Consider the following 17,795-nt stretch of genomic DNA (forward strand, 5'->3'; position numbering starts at 1 on the left):
TTTAATGTTATTAAAAATAACATTAAAAATAACATTTTTTATGTTATTTTTATGTTTATGTTAGTGAAATGTCTTTCCCCTTTACTGAAACTTTCAATCGTATAAAAACAATTTTCAGAATCTTCTCTTTATTTTTTATTTTTTTAAGCTTCGTAAACTTGTTACACCATGCATATCTTGTTAGTTGCAATTTGTGTGGTCATTTAAAAAATGCTTATGCATGCTATTGAAATTCATAAAGAGAAGATTATCTTGGAAACAAACACCTCTTGAAGCATTTCTGAAGATGACGACTCCTTGTGCAACAAACCAATGAGTGCAGAGCCAAAAAGTAAAAAAGTAAAGTGCAGCCATTATCAACCCACTGCAGGATGGAAGCCTCCTCAACAATTCATGCTGAGGGAAACGGACCATAATCTGCCACGCTGGTCCAGTGCGGGTTGGCAGATCGACCATATTCAGCGGTCAGGGGCTTGAACCCCGGTCTACTCAAAGAGAGTGTGCTACTGCACTCCCGCTCCTGACCACTCGACTACAGAGAATTTAGTTGATGATGATGATGAAGAATTAACATTTGTACATCATAAATAATTTCTTTATCATTATAATTTGCTTGATTTTACAAGCTATGTTATCATTTCTTTGGATAAATCAAACATTGTTTAAACAAACTAATTAGCTAACTAATTTCATTGTTGAGAATATAACCCCCATTTTTAACATTGTCTGTGGGAAATAAGTTTTTGCTTTGAGTGTGCTGCGATAGGAAAGAATTAACTCGTAAAGTCTAACTACCTGTATTGGCATACACGAATGTATGTTTTTGCATTAATTGACAAGAAAAATACAGATTGCTCCAAATTTTCAACATGTACTCAGTTCAATTCAGATTTCTTAGCATTTATAACAGTGTTAAATCATTAATTATTACTGTTTGATGAAACATGAAATGTAACACATCAAATATTAACTGACTTGTTTGTTTACATTATGTGTATGCTAACAGTTAACTTTTAGGCTCCAGTAAAAAGAAAAAAAAAGTTTTATATAGATTTTATTCATATTGTATATTTACTAATTCAAAATATATGAAATTATGGCCTTTAAATATTATGAAGCTAGCCAAAATGTATCTTAAGCATTCGCTCAAGTGAATATAGTGCTTCAGATGGATTTTGGCTTCCTTTGGTCAAAAGTGAACCAATATTGGTCTAAATGAACCTCTGTTCATTTAGTTTTATACAGTATTGAGTTTTAAGAAAAAGAGACCCTGGCAGCAAATGTTCATTGAAAGGTTTATTTGAAAGGAATGTTTATTTAAAAGGTGTTATTCTGCTTTCATTTGGTTTACAGGATGTTCGAGGATATTTTAAGTAAGTTGAATGAAGATATAATAATAAAAAAAAAGAAAAAACTAACCTAGAACTATGACTTGCTTCAACATTTTTCTTTATTAAAGAAGACTATATAAATAGTTTCTAAGTTTATGAAATGCTAATGCTATGCAAGATGTTAACTTTATTGTAAACTTTCAGGTGTTATAACTCAGGAGGTCTTTAGAACACCCTTGAAAGTAATAAATAAGAATAGAGGAGAGGTAAGGATCAAAAATTTTTTTTTTCCTCTTGACCCAAGCTCAATGCTAGTAAAACAGTGATATGAATTTTAAGGTAGACATTGACAGCTAGTTTGACTTGAAAGCCTCCAGGAAAGTGTGAAACTTGTGTGTGTGTAAATCTATTATGAAATAATGGAAAGGTATTAGAAGAAAGAGTGGTAAAATGTATATCAGATCAGATTAATGCCATCAAATTATAGATTAAACATTACACCAGTCTGTAATCTAATCACTACTATAAGAGTGTAATTTGTACCATACAAGTGCTCAAAAGTATTTAGTATAAGAGTACATAGTGGGCCATAAGGCAAAACGAACCTGTAAAGACTAAGATAGCCTGTGCTTGTTTACTTCATTATACTCTATAGATAAATATAATTAACAATAAAATTATAAAATAGAATAAAGATAAAATAATGATTGAGGCTAATTAATGATAATAGGATACCTTGAATGGTACTTTTTCGAGGGCTAGCTCCATTCAATATATCCAATCAATAATTAGCAAAGCTCTGTTTCTGTTTGTTATCTGCCTGTTTAACTAGGCCCAAATTATAAATGTTAAGCCAGTCTATACTTGCAAACAGGCAATATAACAACTAGTCCAACAGATAGTGTTGAAACAAATAATACAGAAAATGTGAGCCAATCATAAATATCACTTGAGTTGTGGTGTTTATATTATATACATGTGCAAAAGAAAGCTTATGCTGCCATAAGGGGAAAGGAGGTAAGAACTAGGAAAGCAATTTCCCTCTAAATACTGTAATAGATCTTAAGGTATGAGGCTTATATATACACTGTGCTGCCACTTTATTAGGTACACCCCTGCCGTGCACACAAATGGTTTGTCCCAAAACGTTGCAAGTCACATGACCACAGTTGTGGATATAAATGCAGCAGAACAACCTTTCTAGTATCAGTTAAGCGTACAAACCATAGCAAGAATAGGGAAAAGGACTTCGAACATGGCATGGTAGTAGGTGAAAGAAGTGTTGGACAAAGCATCTCTGAAACGGCAGTTATCCTGAACTTTTCACACACCATAGTTTCAAGGGTGTATCGAGAATGGTGCAATGAACAGAAAACATCCTCTCAATGGCATTCCTGTGGAAGAAAATCGCTTGTTGATGAGAAAGGTCAGAGGAGGATGACTAGAATTGTGCAAGCAAACAGACAGGCCACAATGTTGTACATAACGTCAGAATACAACCTTGGTGTGCAGAAGAAAATATTGCAACAGAACACTTAGTCGTACTTTGTCGCGAATGGGCTACAACAGCTGACAGCCACATCGCATATTTTTTGTTTTCAATGAAGAACAAGAGAGCACACCTCCTGTGGGCACAGCAACACCCAGCACTGGACTATAGAGGATTGGAAAACAGTTGCTTGGTCTGACGAGGCGAAGTTCCTGGTGCATCATGTTGATGGAAGGCTCAGAATTTGGCAAAAACAACATGAATCCATGGACCTGTCATGTCTGATTACTGTGCAAGGTGGCGAGGGGAATGTTTTCTTGGCACACGGTTGGGTCCATTGATACTCAGATTCACATCTGAATGACACATCATACCTAAACATCGTTGCTGACCAAGTGCATCTGTTCATGTTGACAGTTTATCCTTAGTCAGATGGTTACTTCCAGCAGGATAATGCAATGGTGCACAAAGCCCCAGTCACTATGGAATGGTTCCAGGAATATGACAATGATTTTTCTTTGCTGCTGTGGCCTGCTCAGTCCCTGGATCTCAATCCTATTGAACATTTTTGGGATGAGCTGGAAAGGGCTGTTCGCTGCAGGCCTACACCTCTGTTGAATCTCAAGGAACTGCGTGACACATGTCTGCACGGTACTCCATTCCTGCAAAAAGTTTTCAGCATCTTGTTCAATCCATGCCTAGACAAATTCGTGCTGTTTTGAAGGCTAAAGGAGGCTCAACATGCTACGAGGTAGGTGTACCTAATAAAGTGGCAGCACTGTGTGTGTGTGTGTGTGTGTGTGTGTGTGTGTGTGTGTGTGTAATATTCTTGAACACAACTTTTAAGCCTATGTTCTATTTTAATTAAATTTTCAGTTGTGATAATGCTGCAGTTATATGGCATTAAAGCTATTGTAGGATTAAACATTATACGTGCATTGATATATTAGGTCAAAGTCCTGATTGATTTTTGTTTTGCAAGTGGTAGTGAAAATTTTTATTATTTTGGGCAGGAGGCATTACTGGTAATTAAGGCATAACTAACTGTAGTATGGCTGTCTGCTCAAACCCCTGAGGAAGTAGCAGAGAGATGGCCATGTGAAGGAATGTTACCTTCCTAATTCTTCCTAGTTAGGCGCCTCCGTAGCCAGGTGGGAAGGAGCAGCAGCAGTGCGTAGCACACGCTTCTTGATTAGACCGGGGTTCGAGCCCGTCACCACCAAATACGGAGGATGCGGCAAGGTCAGTGAATGACCACCGCATATCCCGGAGCAATATGGCCATAGTTGCTAATGCTCCTGAAAAAAACAAACAAACTTCCTAGTTATTTTTTAATTTTTCTTAACTTAATCTTTAATAATTTCCTTTCTCCTCTAACTTTAAACCTCTAATCTTTTCAAACTTTACATTTATATATTTCTTTTTGATTTCATGTGAATTGTTAACTTAGAACTATAGGCACACCAAGAACTGCTAGAACAACAATGGCTATCCAGTTAGTTAGGCCTTAATTACTGGTAATGCTTCACCCAAAATAATAAATTTTCAGTACCACTTGCAAAACAAAAATCAGTTGGGACTTTTTGCTCGCACTACACCCTGTGTGTGTATACACACACAGGGTGTAGTGCGAGGGTGTCTCAAAAATATTGGTACAAATGTTTAGGGGAGGTAGGTAACATCTAAAGGAATAATGAATCGCATAGGAACCCATAACCGGAAACGTCATGGGAAAGAAGTAGCAGAGGCACAAGACAGTAATTAGTGGCAAACATTTATTTGACATATTAACAATGGAGTACGTGACGGATGCATTTCATGATGCTAAAACAGATGCTCGAAGGCATCCACCATAAGACAAGATGCATGCGTGACACCGCAGAATGGATTGGTGGACATGGTCGAACACATCTAGACTTTCTTTGACAGTAGCAGCAGTGCAGAAGAGTCTTGCCACGAGATCCATTTCTGTCTCCACAGGCTATTCATACACGATAGATTTGAGGGCCCCCATAGAAAGAAATCAAGGCTCGATAAATCAGGTGAGCGTGGGGGCCAGGTAACGGGTTCACCACGGCCAATCCATCGACGCCCAAAACGCCTGTTCAAATGGTCACTAACACACCTTCCATAATGGGCAGGTGCCCCGTCATGTTGAAAACAAATGTTGCATCTCACATTTGCTGGAACATCGTCAAGTAACCCTGGTAGAGCTTGTTCAAGAAAGATCTGATATTTAGCAGAGTTAATGTGGGATGGTAACAGGTATGGGCTGACTAAGCAGTCATCAACCATACCTGCCCACGCATTTATTGCAAAGCAATGTTGTGCTGCATGGGGGCGCACATCATGTGGGTTGTCGTGAGCCCACACATGAGCATTGTGCTGATTTGAATAAGCCTTCCCGAGTGAAATAAGCCTCATCCGTGACCAAAACATAGGCTGAAAAATTCAAGTCTTGAACACTTCCTTGGAGAAGCTACTCCGCAAAAGCCACACATGCAGGATGACTTGGGGAGCAGTAACTGAACCCTTTGGAGATGAATGGGGTGTAAGGAATTCTTGTGCCAGCCACGCTGTACACTGCAATGAGACACTCCTAAGGCAGAGGCAATGGCACGTGGTTTGGTAGTAGGATTATTCTGGATGGCATTCAACACACTTTCTTCCATGGCGGGAGTTCGTGTTGAACGTGGTCTGCTCGCACTACTCCTGTTACCTCTAACTGACCCATAATCGCACAAATTTTGATGCACATATGCAAACAAACGGTGGTCTGGTACATGTCTATCTAGGAAGTGTTCTCCATAAATTCGTTGAGCTGCTCGTCCATTGCCCTCTGCTAATCCATACACTAGGTTCATGTCTGCCAGCTCACAGTTCGTATATCGATGCATGCTCTTCGTGTGGCGACTACTGCTTGAATGAGTAAACCAGAAATTTTCCCTCTCGCAAACTGATGAACAGTGCCGTGTACAGACTTACGGCGACGTTTCCGATTATGGGTTCCTATGTGATTCACATTCCTTTAAATGTTACCTACCTCTCCCAAACGTTTGTACCAATATTTTTGAGACACCCTGTATATTTAATCTCATATGAAATATAAGAATAGATGTAAAATGTATATCAAATCAGATTAATGCCATCAATTTTAGATTAAACATTACATCAGTTTTTATCTAATTACTACTGTAGGAGTATAATTGGTACTATATAGGTACTCAGAGTATTAAAACATTGGCATAAAAGTACTAAGTCCAAAAGAATCTATAAAGACTAATATAGCCTGTATTGGTTCATATTGCTATACCCTATAAATAAACATAATTAGCAATAAAATATAAAATAGAATAAAGTAATGACTATGTAGCTAATTATTGATAATCGGATACATTGAATGACACCTTTTCTAGGGCTAACATCATTCAATATATCCGATTACCAATAATTAGCAAGGCTATCTGTTTCTGATTGTTGCCTGTTTAACTAGGTCCTAATTATAAACATAAAGGCAATCTATGCTAATTTTTAAATTTAACAGCAAATAGGCAAAATAACAGCTAGCCCGACAGATAGCTTTGAAACAAATACAGAAAAAAAGTGCCAACCATAATTTTCACTTCAGTTGTGAAAATTATGGTTGGCAAAAGAAAGCTTATGCTAACATAAGAAGAAAGCTTGAGGTAAGGATAAATATAGTAATAGTACCTCAGTTTCCCTCGAATTACTCTAATAGATCTTGAGGTATAAAATTTAGGATAAAAAGTGAAAAAACAAAGAAAATAGCTTTTAAAATGGTACTTAGGATATACCGGGAGTGTAACTGCCTGACCCTTTAGTAAGGGATCCTGGTATAACTACAAGGGTTAAAAGATTGTATGTAATAAACCAAAAACTGGATTATAATAATAAAGAAATATAGAATAACAATTGTAGATAGTAGTAAGGAAATATGGAAATAAAAGAAAACTATTACCAAATGTAGGAATATTTAAATAAAATTGCCTTTTGTAAGAATATTAAAATAATTCATCCTATCTGATATAAAAAATAAATAGGCAACCATCCTTACAGAACTGTTCAATTAAAAGTAACCAGTTATGAAAAAAATAAATAAATAGGAATTTACAGCTTACCGCCCTTTTCTGCACTAAGTATAAAAGAATGAAATTGAATTCTGGTCTTTCCCCTAATCGTTTAACTTCAGCCTCGATTGAAGATTTCTTTAGAAATTCCTCCAGTCATCGACTGACTCGAACCCAGACATCTCTGAAATTGGTGCATTGCTTCCTATTGTGGGAACTGCCAGGTGAAAGATTATTGAACAAATGCATAGAAATTGAACACTGGGAATCATGATATGAGATGTCTTCTCATATGAGAGTGGTGAAAGCCTAAGAGAAGGCACTTCATCACTCCTTAAAACTGTAATTGTTGTCCGAATAATGTAAGTATATGGCAATATTTCTTACAGATTTCATCAGATGAGATCGATACATGTAGGTGATGACATAATATTGCCTCAGTTGTTGCTTTCAGCTATACAAACACATTCTGCAACAGTTGCAGTTATTCCTTGCTTGTGTCAGGATGGAGAGTTATGTGCAGTTGATGCCACGAAGAAAGTGCTATTGCTTTATGTGAGGAAGGATGTTCTTCCTGTCATATTGCTTATAGAGTGTCTTGTAATCAGTTGACAGTGAGTAGATTTCTTTCCAAACTCAAGAATACTGGTTCTACTGATAGGAAAAAAGGAACCGGATGCAAACGAGTCTATGCCAAAACAGGACTGAGTTTTGAAGCACTTGCACCTTAAAAACCGTAAAGCTTTTTCGTCTGAACTGAAAAGAGAATGAGAAGAGCTTACAGGAGTGGTAGCAAGTGCAGTAACAGTTAGAAGACGCCTCTTCAAAAATGGACTTGTAGCCAGTTATCCTAAGAAGATGCCCCTCCTCACACAAAAAAAATGAAAAAGGCCCAATTAATTTGGTGTAAGGAGCATGTCAAATGGACCCAAGGCAGTGGAAATCAGTTATTTTCTCTGAGAAGAAATTTAACCTGCATGTCTCTGATGGGGAGACAAAAGATTTGCCATAGATGTGGTGAAGAATACCATCCAGACTGTATGGTGTCTACAGTGAAATTCCCTACCAGTCAAATGATATGGGATTGCATTTCATATGTGGAGTTGGTCACCTGCAGTGTATAAATGGTTTTGTAAATGCCAATGGATATCTGGCTGTATTGGAGGGCAAATTGCTGCCAACCATTAGACCATTTCAACCTGCCAAGTAACTGCATCTTTCTGGAAGACTGCTCCTTGTCACTGGCAAAAAGTGTAAGCTAGAATTTGTGTTTGGAATTGCAAACTATCAGTTGATTATCTTCAGAAATTGATGTCAATGCCTAGACAGTGTGCTGCTGTCATCAGGACCAGAGGTGGTTCAATTAAATATTAGTTTGCACTTGGTGAACATTTTTCATTTTGTTTTCCATTTAAAATGATAAATTGAAGCAAATTGAGGGCTTCAGATAACATTTCAGCCATAATTGTTGTGTTTATGAAACTGTTGTATAAATATTGCATATGCTCATTTTGGAATATTTTGAGAGCACCTGCCAAATATTACTTAGCTTTGCCTTCTATTAATAGGTATTTTTTGCTTATATTTCTATTTGTGATGCTAGTCATTAATTTAACACATTATGGCAAAAAAGGGTTAGAAATGTGAAATTCTTACTTGAACACCAGTGTATATATATTTTATTTTTTCATTATTATTTTAAATGGGCGTTAATGTGAAACTGCATAAATTGAAGCATTGTAAAGTGGGGCCTACCTATATATGACATCAAAATTATTTTTTGCATCCATTTACTTTGTGACCACATCATAGTAACCAATAAAATTGGTCAAACACTATTTCCCCTTAACAATTCCATGCTGTGTTCGACACATTCGCACATCTCCAGTCCTTGGGGGAACCTCCCCTGAATCCAAGGATGCTCTCATAATTATGGATTATGGCTAAGGGTTTGCTTACTTCCTTTTCTGTGTCCCTTAATATAACTGGATAGTTACCATCTACTCCAGATGTCTAAGTTTAACTTCAATTTTTCCCCCCACTTTACTCTCAGTTATTGCAAAATCATTTTGCTCCCCCTTAGAGTTAAATAAACTTCTGGCCTCCACCTTCCTACAGAATTCCTCATGTGTGAATATAGATGCAAAATACTCATGTAGTTTGTCAGCCACCTGAGCAATATCCTCAACAGTCAAACCATCAATATCAAGAAAACACTGATTCATCCCCTTTTCCTTCTAGAGTTTGCATCAGTAAAGAAGTCTTTGCTGTTTTTCTTTCCATCCTTTTGCCAAAGATTTTTTGTAATCTGCCTTCACTTACCTTAATCTCCTTTGTGACTTGATTACAGACTAGTTTATATCACTTTGATATTATATCCATAATTCACTAAAATGAATATAGTGACTCTGACAGACACCTTGGCCCTATTTGCCCTTCTGTTGGAAAACCTACATAACTAGTTTATATCTACCATAGGCTTTTGTGGCATCCGATAATTTATATACATTTTATGCACTTATTCTCAGCTTCAAGTTTCATCAGTTAATCTGACATCCATTTAGGCCTCTTGAAGACTATTTCTTAGTTGTTATGAAAAGCCTAGTAGCTTCAATGTTTAATTCCTTGAACACTTTCTATTTAGAATTTGCTGATGGTGACATCATCAGTTAGTCCCACTCTGTAGAATTTAAAAACTGTCTGAGACCACTGTGGTCACCTTTTATGAAAGCAAAAACACCTCCCTTTCCCCTTGATGGCAGTTACACATTTAAGTAAATCCCAATATACTGTGATCACTGTCACCTAGTTGCAGGGATCACAGTGAATTGGGATTTACTGAAAGATGTAACTAATGATTTTTATCTGCAGATTCTTAATGTATGAATAATCACTGCTGATAATTAGAACAAGAGTATTACTCTCTTGTTGCCTCTCTAACAGGCTTCTGTAGAAAAAATAATCCAATAAATCCACAAAAGTCTTGTTAGTCTATGAATGACTAACCTACAAGTTACTCCCACTTGCATAACAACTTGTGTGTGTGGCCGACCGGGCTAGCCGAGTGGGTAAAGTACCTGCCCGGCAACCCAAAGGTCGCGGGTTCGATTCCCGCCTCGGGCTTGGATCAAAGTACTGCAAAAACCTTGGGAGGTGCAATATGGCCACAGAAGCCGATGCGCCAACAACTACCAAATCAAAAAAAAAAAAAAAAAAAAAAAACAACTTGTGCATCTTCTGTAAAAATTATAATTTAACAGTTCCCTGTTGTAGTCTTTTAATCTACTTATTTTGGATAATTCAGGTGTGTTGTAATCAAGGTTTTATGTTATATTATGAAAAATCTCTCCCTTTTGCATTCCTTATTTTCATAGTATATTGTTAGATTACTATAAGATTTTGTTGTATCTAACTCTAGCAATAGGTGGATGATGTCATTGCATTACCTATACGTCATTTTATTCCTGCTGATCTTTAGCATCCAAGGCATTAGCATTAGTAGAGGCATTTGATGCAAGAAAGCAAGCTTATGCAGCATCAGCCAAAAAAAAAAAAAAAAAAAACCCACTTCCACTTCACCCCTCTGTTCGTTCAAAATACCTGTCCAGCTGAGCCTTAAACTTATTTAGGCTATCAACCTCCACCACAAGGGATGGCAGTCTGTTCCACCAACCAACCACCCGCTGGCTAAAGGCAAATTTCCGCACGTCTATCCTACATCTGTCTTTCCTCAATTTGAATTTATGCCCTCTCAGGTGATTTTTCTGAGCTAGAGGAAGAATCCCATCAGCATTGAGCATGCTTAAACCATTCAAGGCTTTATACACCTCTATCAGATCACCTCGCTGGTGCCTAGTCTCCAGACACTGTAAGTTGCAAAACTTAAGCCTTTCTTCGTAAGAGCACCCCTTTGTTCCATTCACTAGTTGGACCCTCCCACTTCTTATTACCTCCCACTCCTTATTCCTGCTGATCTTTAGCATCCAAGGCATTAGCATTAGTAGAGGCATTTGATGCAAGAAAGCAAGCTTATGCAGCATCAGCCAAAAAGGCAGTTGGACCCTCCCACTCCTTATTACCTTTTTTTTTTTTTCCAAGTAATATTTGCTCACATTTTTCCTCATTTGTAATTCAACATTATAGGTTACCTTTATAAGAATGCACTGCATTGAATGAGCATAATTTAATTTAATTCTTAATTTAACTGTAAATTACAAATTCCAGATGTTTTGGTACTGGAGTTTAGAAACATTCGTAATGTATAGTATATTTAAAATTAATTGAATATGCTTATATTCAATTAATACACAGTGTGTATATTTCTTCATTAAATTATTTGTACCTGTGTATATAATGTCTTTCAGCTCCTGTATTAGCTGACTGTCTCTCCTCCTTGCATTATGCAATTTGTGAAAGGCACCATACAGCTTTTCCATCCCTATCTCTTTGCTATGTTTTATTATGATTTTTTTTCGTTACATATTTTTTTTCTAATTTTTCATTTTTTCCCCCCATTTCTTATTAGAAAATTGTTTTCAAATATAAATTCCCTATTTTTTTTTTTAGGCTACAGTTATGCATTGTCTACTTAATGATTTAAATAATGTTTACTGATGGAGTGCAGAATTATTCATTAATTCTCTACTTCATTTAGGGCTGAATGAGCTGATACTTTGCAATGTGTGCTTGAGAATTTTGTGTGTCCATGAGTGAGCTTATGCATGTTTGTATGTTATTAAGCAAAGATCTCTGTATATTATTCTATTTAACACTCTGCATAAATATTTTTTTTTTTTTTTTTTTAAAGCTGCTTTCTCACTTCTTGGGGATGTTATTAGTAGCCCTTTCTGGTCTGATATTGGCAATATTGTTGCCAATTGCTGGCATTATGTTCTGTTGTTGTCGCTGTGCTGGTCGGTGTGGAAGTAAGAGAAATATCATGGAAAAAAGAAGAGACCCATGTCGTCGTATTGTTTATGGCCTCTTCATGTTTCTTTTTATTTTAATTATGATGTGAGTACCTTTTTTATTTGATAAGTTTATTTTGAATGTTACAATTTATTTTATTTTAATTAAACCTTGTTAGTTTTAAATTCATTGAGTTAAAATTATGATTTAGCTCTTTATCTGAAATCATTGAATCTAACCTGATGCTAGTTTCATTTTGCTTTTAATTTTTGTTTTAAGTTATAACATGATATTTAATTCAAGGTAGTGTCGTATACTCTTCATTAGTATTTCATGCAAGAATGCAAGCTTATACAGCATCAGCCAAAATAATAAAATTATAAAAAAAAAACCATGTCATCTGTCCATCCCTTCTAATAATTTGTTTAATAATTCTTTGAATTTGTTCAGACTACCTACCAGTGAGTAATTGATTTCTAGCAATAAGTTACTCTCTGGCTTAAAGAAAATTTGTTCCCTTATGTGCATTATCTGAGAAATAGTAAGTTTGTGTCATCAGCATTCAGTTTAATTTATTTAAAGCCTTAACCATTTCAATCATGCTTCTTTGAATCACTTTATCCACAGCAGTAAACGTGTGCTTAATGCCATGCTGCTCCAATTTGTACAGTAGTTGCTCATGTGGAATGGTATAAAAAGTAGTATTTGCAATCTAAGTATATGATGTCAAAATAATTTTTTGTATCCTTTTATTAATAAATCAACTACCTAATCAGATTGGTCAGATAAGATCATCCCTCTCCAAATCTGTACTGTGATTGCCATGTAACTCCTTTCCTTTCAGGATGATCTTGCCTTATGTACTTCTTTAGACACTTCCTCTTGAAAAATAGGGAAGACATTTGCACATTTCCAATTTGTAGGGACCTCTCCTGAACCCAATGATGCCCTTCCAAACAAACCTTTAGCTAATGTTGGCTAAAGGTTTGTTTACTGCTATGCTGCTTCTTTTAATATAATTGGATCGATTTAGTCAACCCTTATTCACTTTGAGGTTCATTGACTTCAGTTTCACTTCCCTTCCAGTTATGAAATCATTTAGATTGGGATGTTGGGTTTTAGGAAACTATTTGTCTATGTAGATGATAGGTGGAAAGTGCTGCTGTTAAAGAATGCTGTTGTAAATAGTAACCAATTCAGGAAAAGGTGAGTAAAGCACTTCATGTGAACTGCAGCACACTATTTGTACTGTTGCTGGCATTGCAGCAATTAGTTGTGGGGGGAGAGGAGGGATAGATAGACAGATTTAATGGTAACAGTTGTAAAGATTGCCGAAGTTATCATTGTATATCTCGTTTAATGTTTTTAATTCTATAATTTTCCCACTTCTGTAATTAAAAGCTCAATCAGATATTGTTATTAGGCTGTATGGAATGAAATATATTTAGCATACTTTTTCTGTTTACTGTCATTCAACAGAGAACTCTTAATTTGTACATTGACTACCTTATCTTGTAATGATAATCTTTTATTCTTACTTGCTTGAGTATATAGTTAGAGTAGCTCTGATTGTAATTTGTTAATATTTTTAAAGCTGCAGTTTTGTTAATGTGCTAATTCTTCCAACTCTCTTTATCTAGGTTTGGTGTTGTTTGTGCCTTCGTTACCAATGAATATGTAGAACATGGAATTCATGCATTACCTCAAACCTTTCGACAAAGTATTTCAGATTTTCACTTGTTTTTAAACAATACTGATTCTGTAAGTATGAGTTTTTATTCAGACATGTATTTATTTTAAATGTTTTGATGTAATATCTTAGTTCTAATGTTAGTTCTAATACCTTTCTAACTTGCTATTTAAGTTGTGGATGATTTGTCATGCTTCAGTATAAAGTTTTTAATTATAAATGTTAAATTGTGTTGCTGTTAATTTTTTGTTTTGATATTTATGTCCTATTGTTCTACAGAACTAACTTCAAATAACATTTACCTCTAACAAAAAACCATCAGCTGTTGAGATACATAGGATAGTTATCCTCCCCTTGCACTGTTTTCAATTCTAAGTGGAGTAAAGGTATTTATAAGTCTGTCCTATTTATGCTGCTTTGTTTTTTTTGTTGGGTTCTCCTTTTCCCAAATGCTAGATCCAGATACCCGACTTAACCTTTTTAATCTTTTTGTCAATTTGATTCAGTCGATAAAAATACAGTTCTAAGGTAGTCTTTTGTCTTCTTCTGAGATAAAATGAGATAATCCAATACAAAAAATATTATGCATTTCAACATTTGATAATTAAATCTAAGATTTTTTTTTTTAAAGATACATTTAAATATATTGGTTATTGTTATGATGGTTTAATGGCACAAAGGTTGCTGTGGCCTAATTGTGCCTATCTATATAATTTAAACATATTGGTGGCCACCTGAATAAAACTAATTGTAATTCTAGGCATTATAAATATAACTAATTGTATTTCTAGACAGTTTTTTTTGAAATTTTTAACATTAGAAAAGGTATCATTTTGTTTTTTGATAGCATATTTTCTTCAGTTAAATTCAAAGAAACAAACTTTGTGCAATTTGAGCCACCAGTCTTTTCTTAGCAGAATTCTTGTCTCTTTAGATTGCAGATTTGATTGGATAAAATATTTAAAACCCTTTGTCAATCTTTGTCTCTGTTTATATCATTTTTCAAAACATATAAACATATACTTGACTTTTTATTAAACATTCCATAGTGTTCATTTCATTTAACAGAATTATCTCATGTAGATGGTCAAAGTTTAGAGTCACTATATTAAATTTCTTTTGAAAATTGCTTTTATAATTCCTTTCCTTTCCTTACCTTATGAGTTATCATTAGAATGTACAGTATTACATCACTTTCAGTATTTTTTAACTGAGAAAACTTCATTTAAACATTACCTAAATATTGCATTGTTGCCTCTAGTAACATTGCAATACTTAAGTTGTCTGAATAGTGTAATTGCTTGCTTGTTTAGGACTAAGTACATGTGTAACATATTTCAGGCAAATATATACTAAACAGTAAACTGTTATTGAAATAAGTAATGAACAAATAAGTAAGTTTCTTACAGTTTTAAACTTATTGTTTCAAATAAATATGATAAATACAGTAAACTCTCGCTAATCCGTCTACAGTTTATCTGGATGTCAGATAATCCGGATTGAAATATGAAAAATTCTATTCACAGTTGGGTACTTTGAAAGACATGGGATTTAGGAAGGCAGTTGAGTAATTCTCTGCACGAGCAACATACATTACATTGTCTTGCGCGTTGTTCAGTATCTTTGACTCTGAGTCAGACAGATGTTATTACTTATATCGCTTCATTTGCGTACTTCTTTATACATATATATGTACATAAGTGAACATAATTTATATAATTATGGGTTCTAAAGAATTCAATTAGTGATAGAGCAACTTGAAAATGATGTTCCTGGAAAAAAATAATTGCCGAAGAATTTGGTATTGACCCACAGGCTGTCAGATATTAAAAAGCAAAAAGAATCTATAAAGACATTTCCTTTAAAATTCTATATAAGGGGGTGATAAAAGCAGTGTTTCAAATAAGACAGACATTAAAAAAGCCAAAAGAAGCATTGCTGGAAGAAGCTGTATTTAAGTAGTATTTGCAGCAATGATCAGTTATTGAAATTTTTCATTTCAATAATATGAATCTGGAGCGCATAGGCCTCTTTCACCATATTCGGACTGTTCTTGGCCAACCAACATACGACATGGTTGTGAGTCTACAGGATTTCATCTGTATAGCCCGTGGCAGACAACACCTGAGGTTTGCTCATAGATGCAAAGCAAACACGATTATCCCGAAAGGATTTCGGTACAAACAACCATTTTCTAATGAGCGTATTGGACGTGCCTGTCGGAACTTCAGCTTCAAGACTCTGCGCATGTGGATTGGCTGCCTCCACCGTGACATACAACGTGCTTCAGTGAGCAAAGCAGCCCTACTAGTTGACCTTAAGGCTCTGATTCCCGATCCTATTTACACCAATGTAATCAATACTTTATGCTACCAGGCCGTCAGAGAATCAGATCGTTATTGTGCACGACAGAAACGTAAGTTCAATACTTTAATGAATCCCGTCAATTTCGTCGCCAGCATAATGCCCCTTCCACAGGTTGCACAGATTTCGTATTGAACCTGAGCAACAAGCAGTTATCTGCGGAACAAACAGACCTATTGACTCTTGGCATGGCATTTGCCGTTCTTCCAAAGTACCCACCGATCACTGACATCGCCTTAGGCGTGGAAACATGTTTATCACGCCTCCCAGAAGATGTGGTCAACGCAATCCGCTTAAAGACTGCAGCAGTTCTACACCATGCTCGCCCTGTCTCTTCAAACCTCAACCGTATGCAGATTTCTGCCCTCAAGGCACTAAAACAGGATTCGTCCATCGTCATTCTACCGGCATACAAAGGCCGTCGTACGGTTGTAATGAACCGCGCTGATTACGTGGCGAAAGCCTTACTGCTTTTGCGAGACACTTCAGTCTACAAACCCTTAACTGTTACCCCCAGCAGAGCATTGGAACGATGGGAGTCAGAGGTGAATATCCTTATCAATAGTTCTTCTCAAACAGGGGAAGATAACACAGTCAACCTGTAATCACCTCCATGCCTCCGGGTGTCAGATCCCACTGTTTTATGGCCTGCCGAAGATACACAAAGAAGACACACCACTAAGACCAATTGTATCCTGCTGTGGATCACCGACTTAAGAGTTGTCTAAGTTTGTCTCGAGGCTTCTTTCTCCTCTAGTTGGCAAGACCACCTACACCGTCTCCAACAGTATTGAGTTCATAGAAAGGATCCGCACTATATCCATCTCACAAGATCAAGTCATGGCATCGTTCGATGTAATATCACTCTTTACCTCCATCCCAATGGAACTTGCCATCTCTTGTGCAAAACAACTCTTGGACAGTGAAACCCTTAGCGACAGAATCAGACTGACACCTGATGACATTTCCACCGCCTTCAGACTGTGCTTAACAGGGGGTGCAATCATGTTTAGCGACTCAATTTACCAGCAGGTGCATGGCACAGCCATGGGTTCCCCTGTCAGTTCGGTCACGGCAAACATCGTGATGGAGGAGTTAGAGGGACGTGCGTTTAAAGACGCACCAGATCACATCGCCTTTTGGTGTCTCTTTGTAGATGATGTGTTCGTAGCTGTCCCTAGAGACTCAGGTCAGCATATCCTAACCCACCTCAACTCACTATCGCCCTTCATAAAATTCACGATTGAGCTGGAGTCTAACAACACCATACCATATCTAGATACCCTCGTCCAGTGCGAAGACACATGCTTGAAGACGACAGTTTATTGTAAACCTATGTGTGCTGGCCAATTTACCAACTTCCGGTCAGCACACGCATGGGGTCACCTCCTCACCACTGCCCGAACCTTGCTAACTCGCGCCTGGACACACTCTAGCTCTGCAGGTGAAAGACGCACAGAGATCACCAGGGTCAAAGTGGACCTTGCGAGGTGTGGCTATCCCATCGACATCCTTGACAGGTGTGACCTACAGGCACGCGACAACGTAGCGACCAACAGTAACGTCAACAGTGGTGAGTCATCCACGAGGGCATTCATCCCATACTACCCCAACCTGTCACAACAGATCGGTAGAATCCTAAAATCACATGGGATAAAGTGCATCCAACTCCCAGGCAAGAAACTACGTTCTCTCATTTCCAATGTGAAAACACCTGTCCCCACTCTTCTGCAGAGCAGTTTGGTCTATCGCATCTCTTGCCGTGACTGCACTAGCTGCTACTTTGGAGAGACTGGACGTCGGCTCGAGAAACTTCTTCTCTCAGAACATGAGGGCGATTCGTTTAGCAGATGTGGAACAATCAGCTATTGCCGAGCATGTCTGGACAACCCACACCGTGATGTCGTGGTTGTGGACAGGTCCCA

General features: G+C 36.8%; 1 protein-coding gene across 8 annotated transcripts in view; it reads left to right on the forward strand.

Annotated features, from left to right (window-relative positions):
- LOC150086442 (prominin-1-A-like) overlaps positions 1-17,795 on the forward strand; it is a 378,392-nt gene that overhangs the window by 227,107 nt on the left and 133,490 nt on the right. For all 8 annotated transcript variants that reach the window (XR_016546893.1, XM_090372582.1, XM_090372587.1 and 5 more), the window contains exons 3-5: positions 1,536-1,597; positions 11,716-11,921; positions 13,457-13,577. Coding sequence is in view for 7 of the 8 variants with exons in the window: in XM_090372582.1 (XP_090228708.1) it covers positions 1,536-1,597; positions 11,716-11,921; positions 13,457-13,577 (389 nt within the window). In the remaining variant the exon portion in view is untranslated. The remainder of the gene's footprint in view (positions 1-1,535; positions 1,598-11,715; positions 11,922-13,456; positions 13,578-17,795) is intronic.

The sequence above is a fragment of the Mastigoproctus giganteus genome, chromosome 4 (genome assembly GCF_048544385.1).
Source record: "Mastigoproctus giganteus isolate SK-2022 chromosome 4, ASM4854438v1, whole genome shotgun sequence".
Taxonomy (NCBI): domain Eukaryota; kingdom Metazoa; phylum Arthropoda; class Arachnida; order Uropygi; family Thelyphonidae; genus Mastigoproctus; species Mastigoproctus giganteus.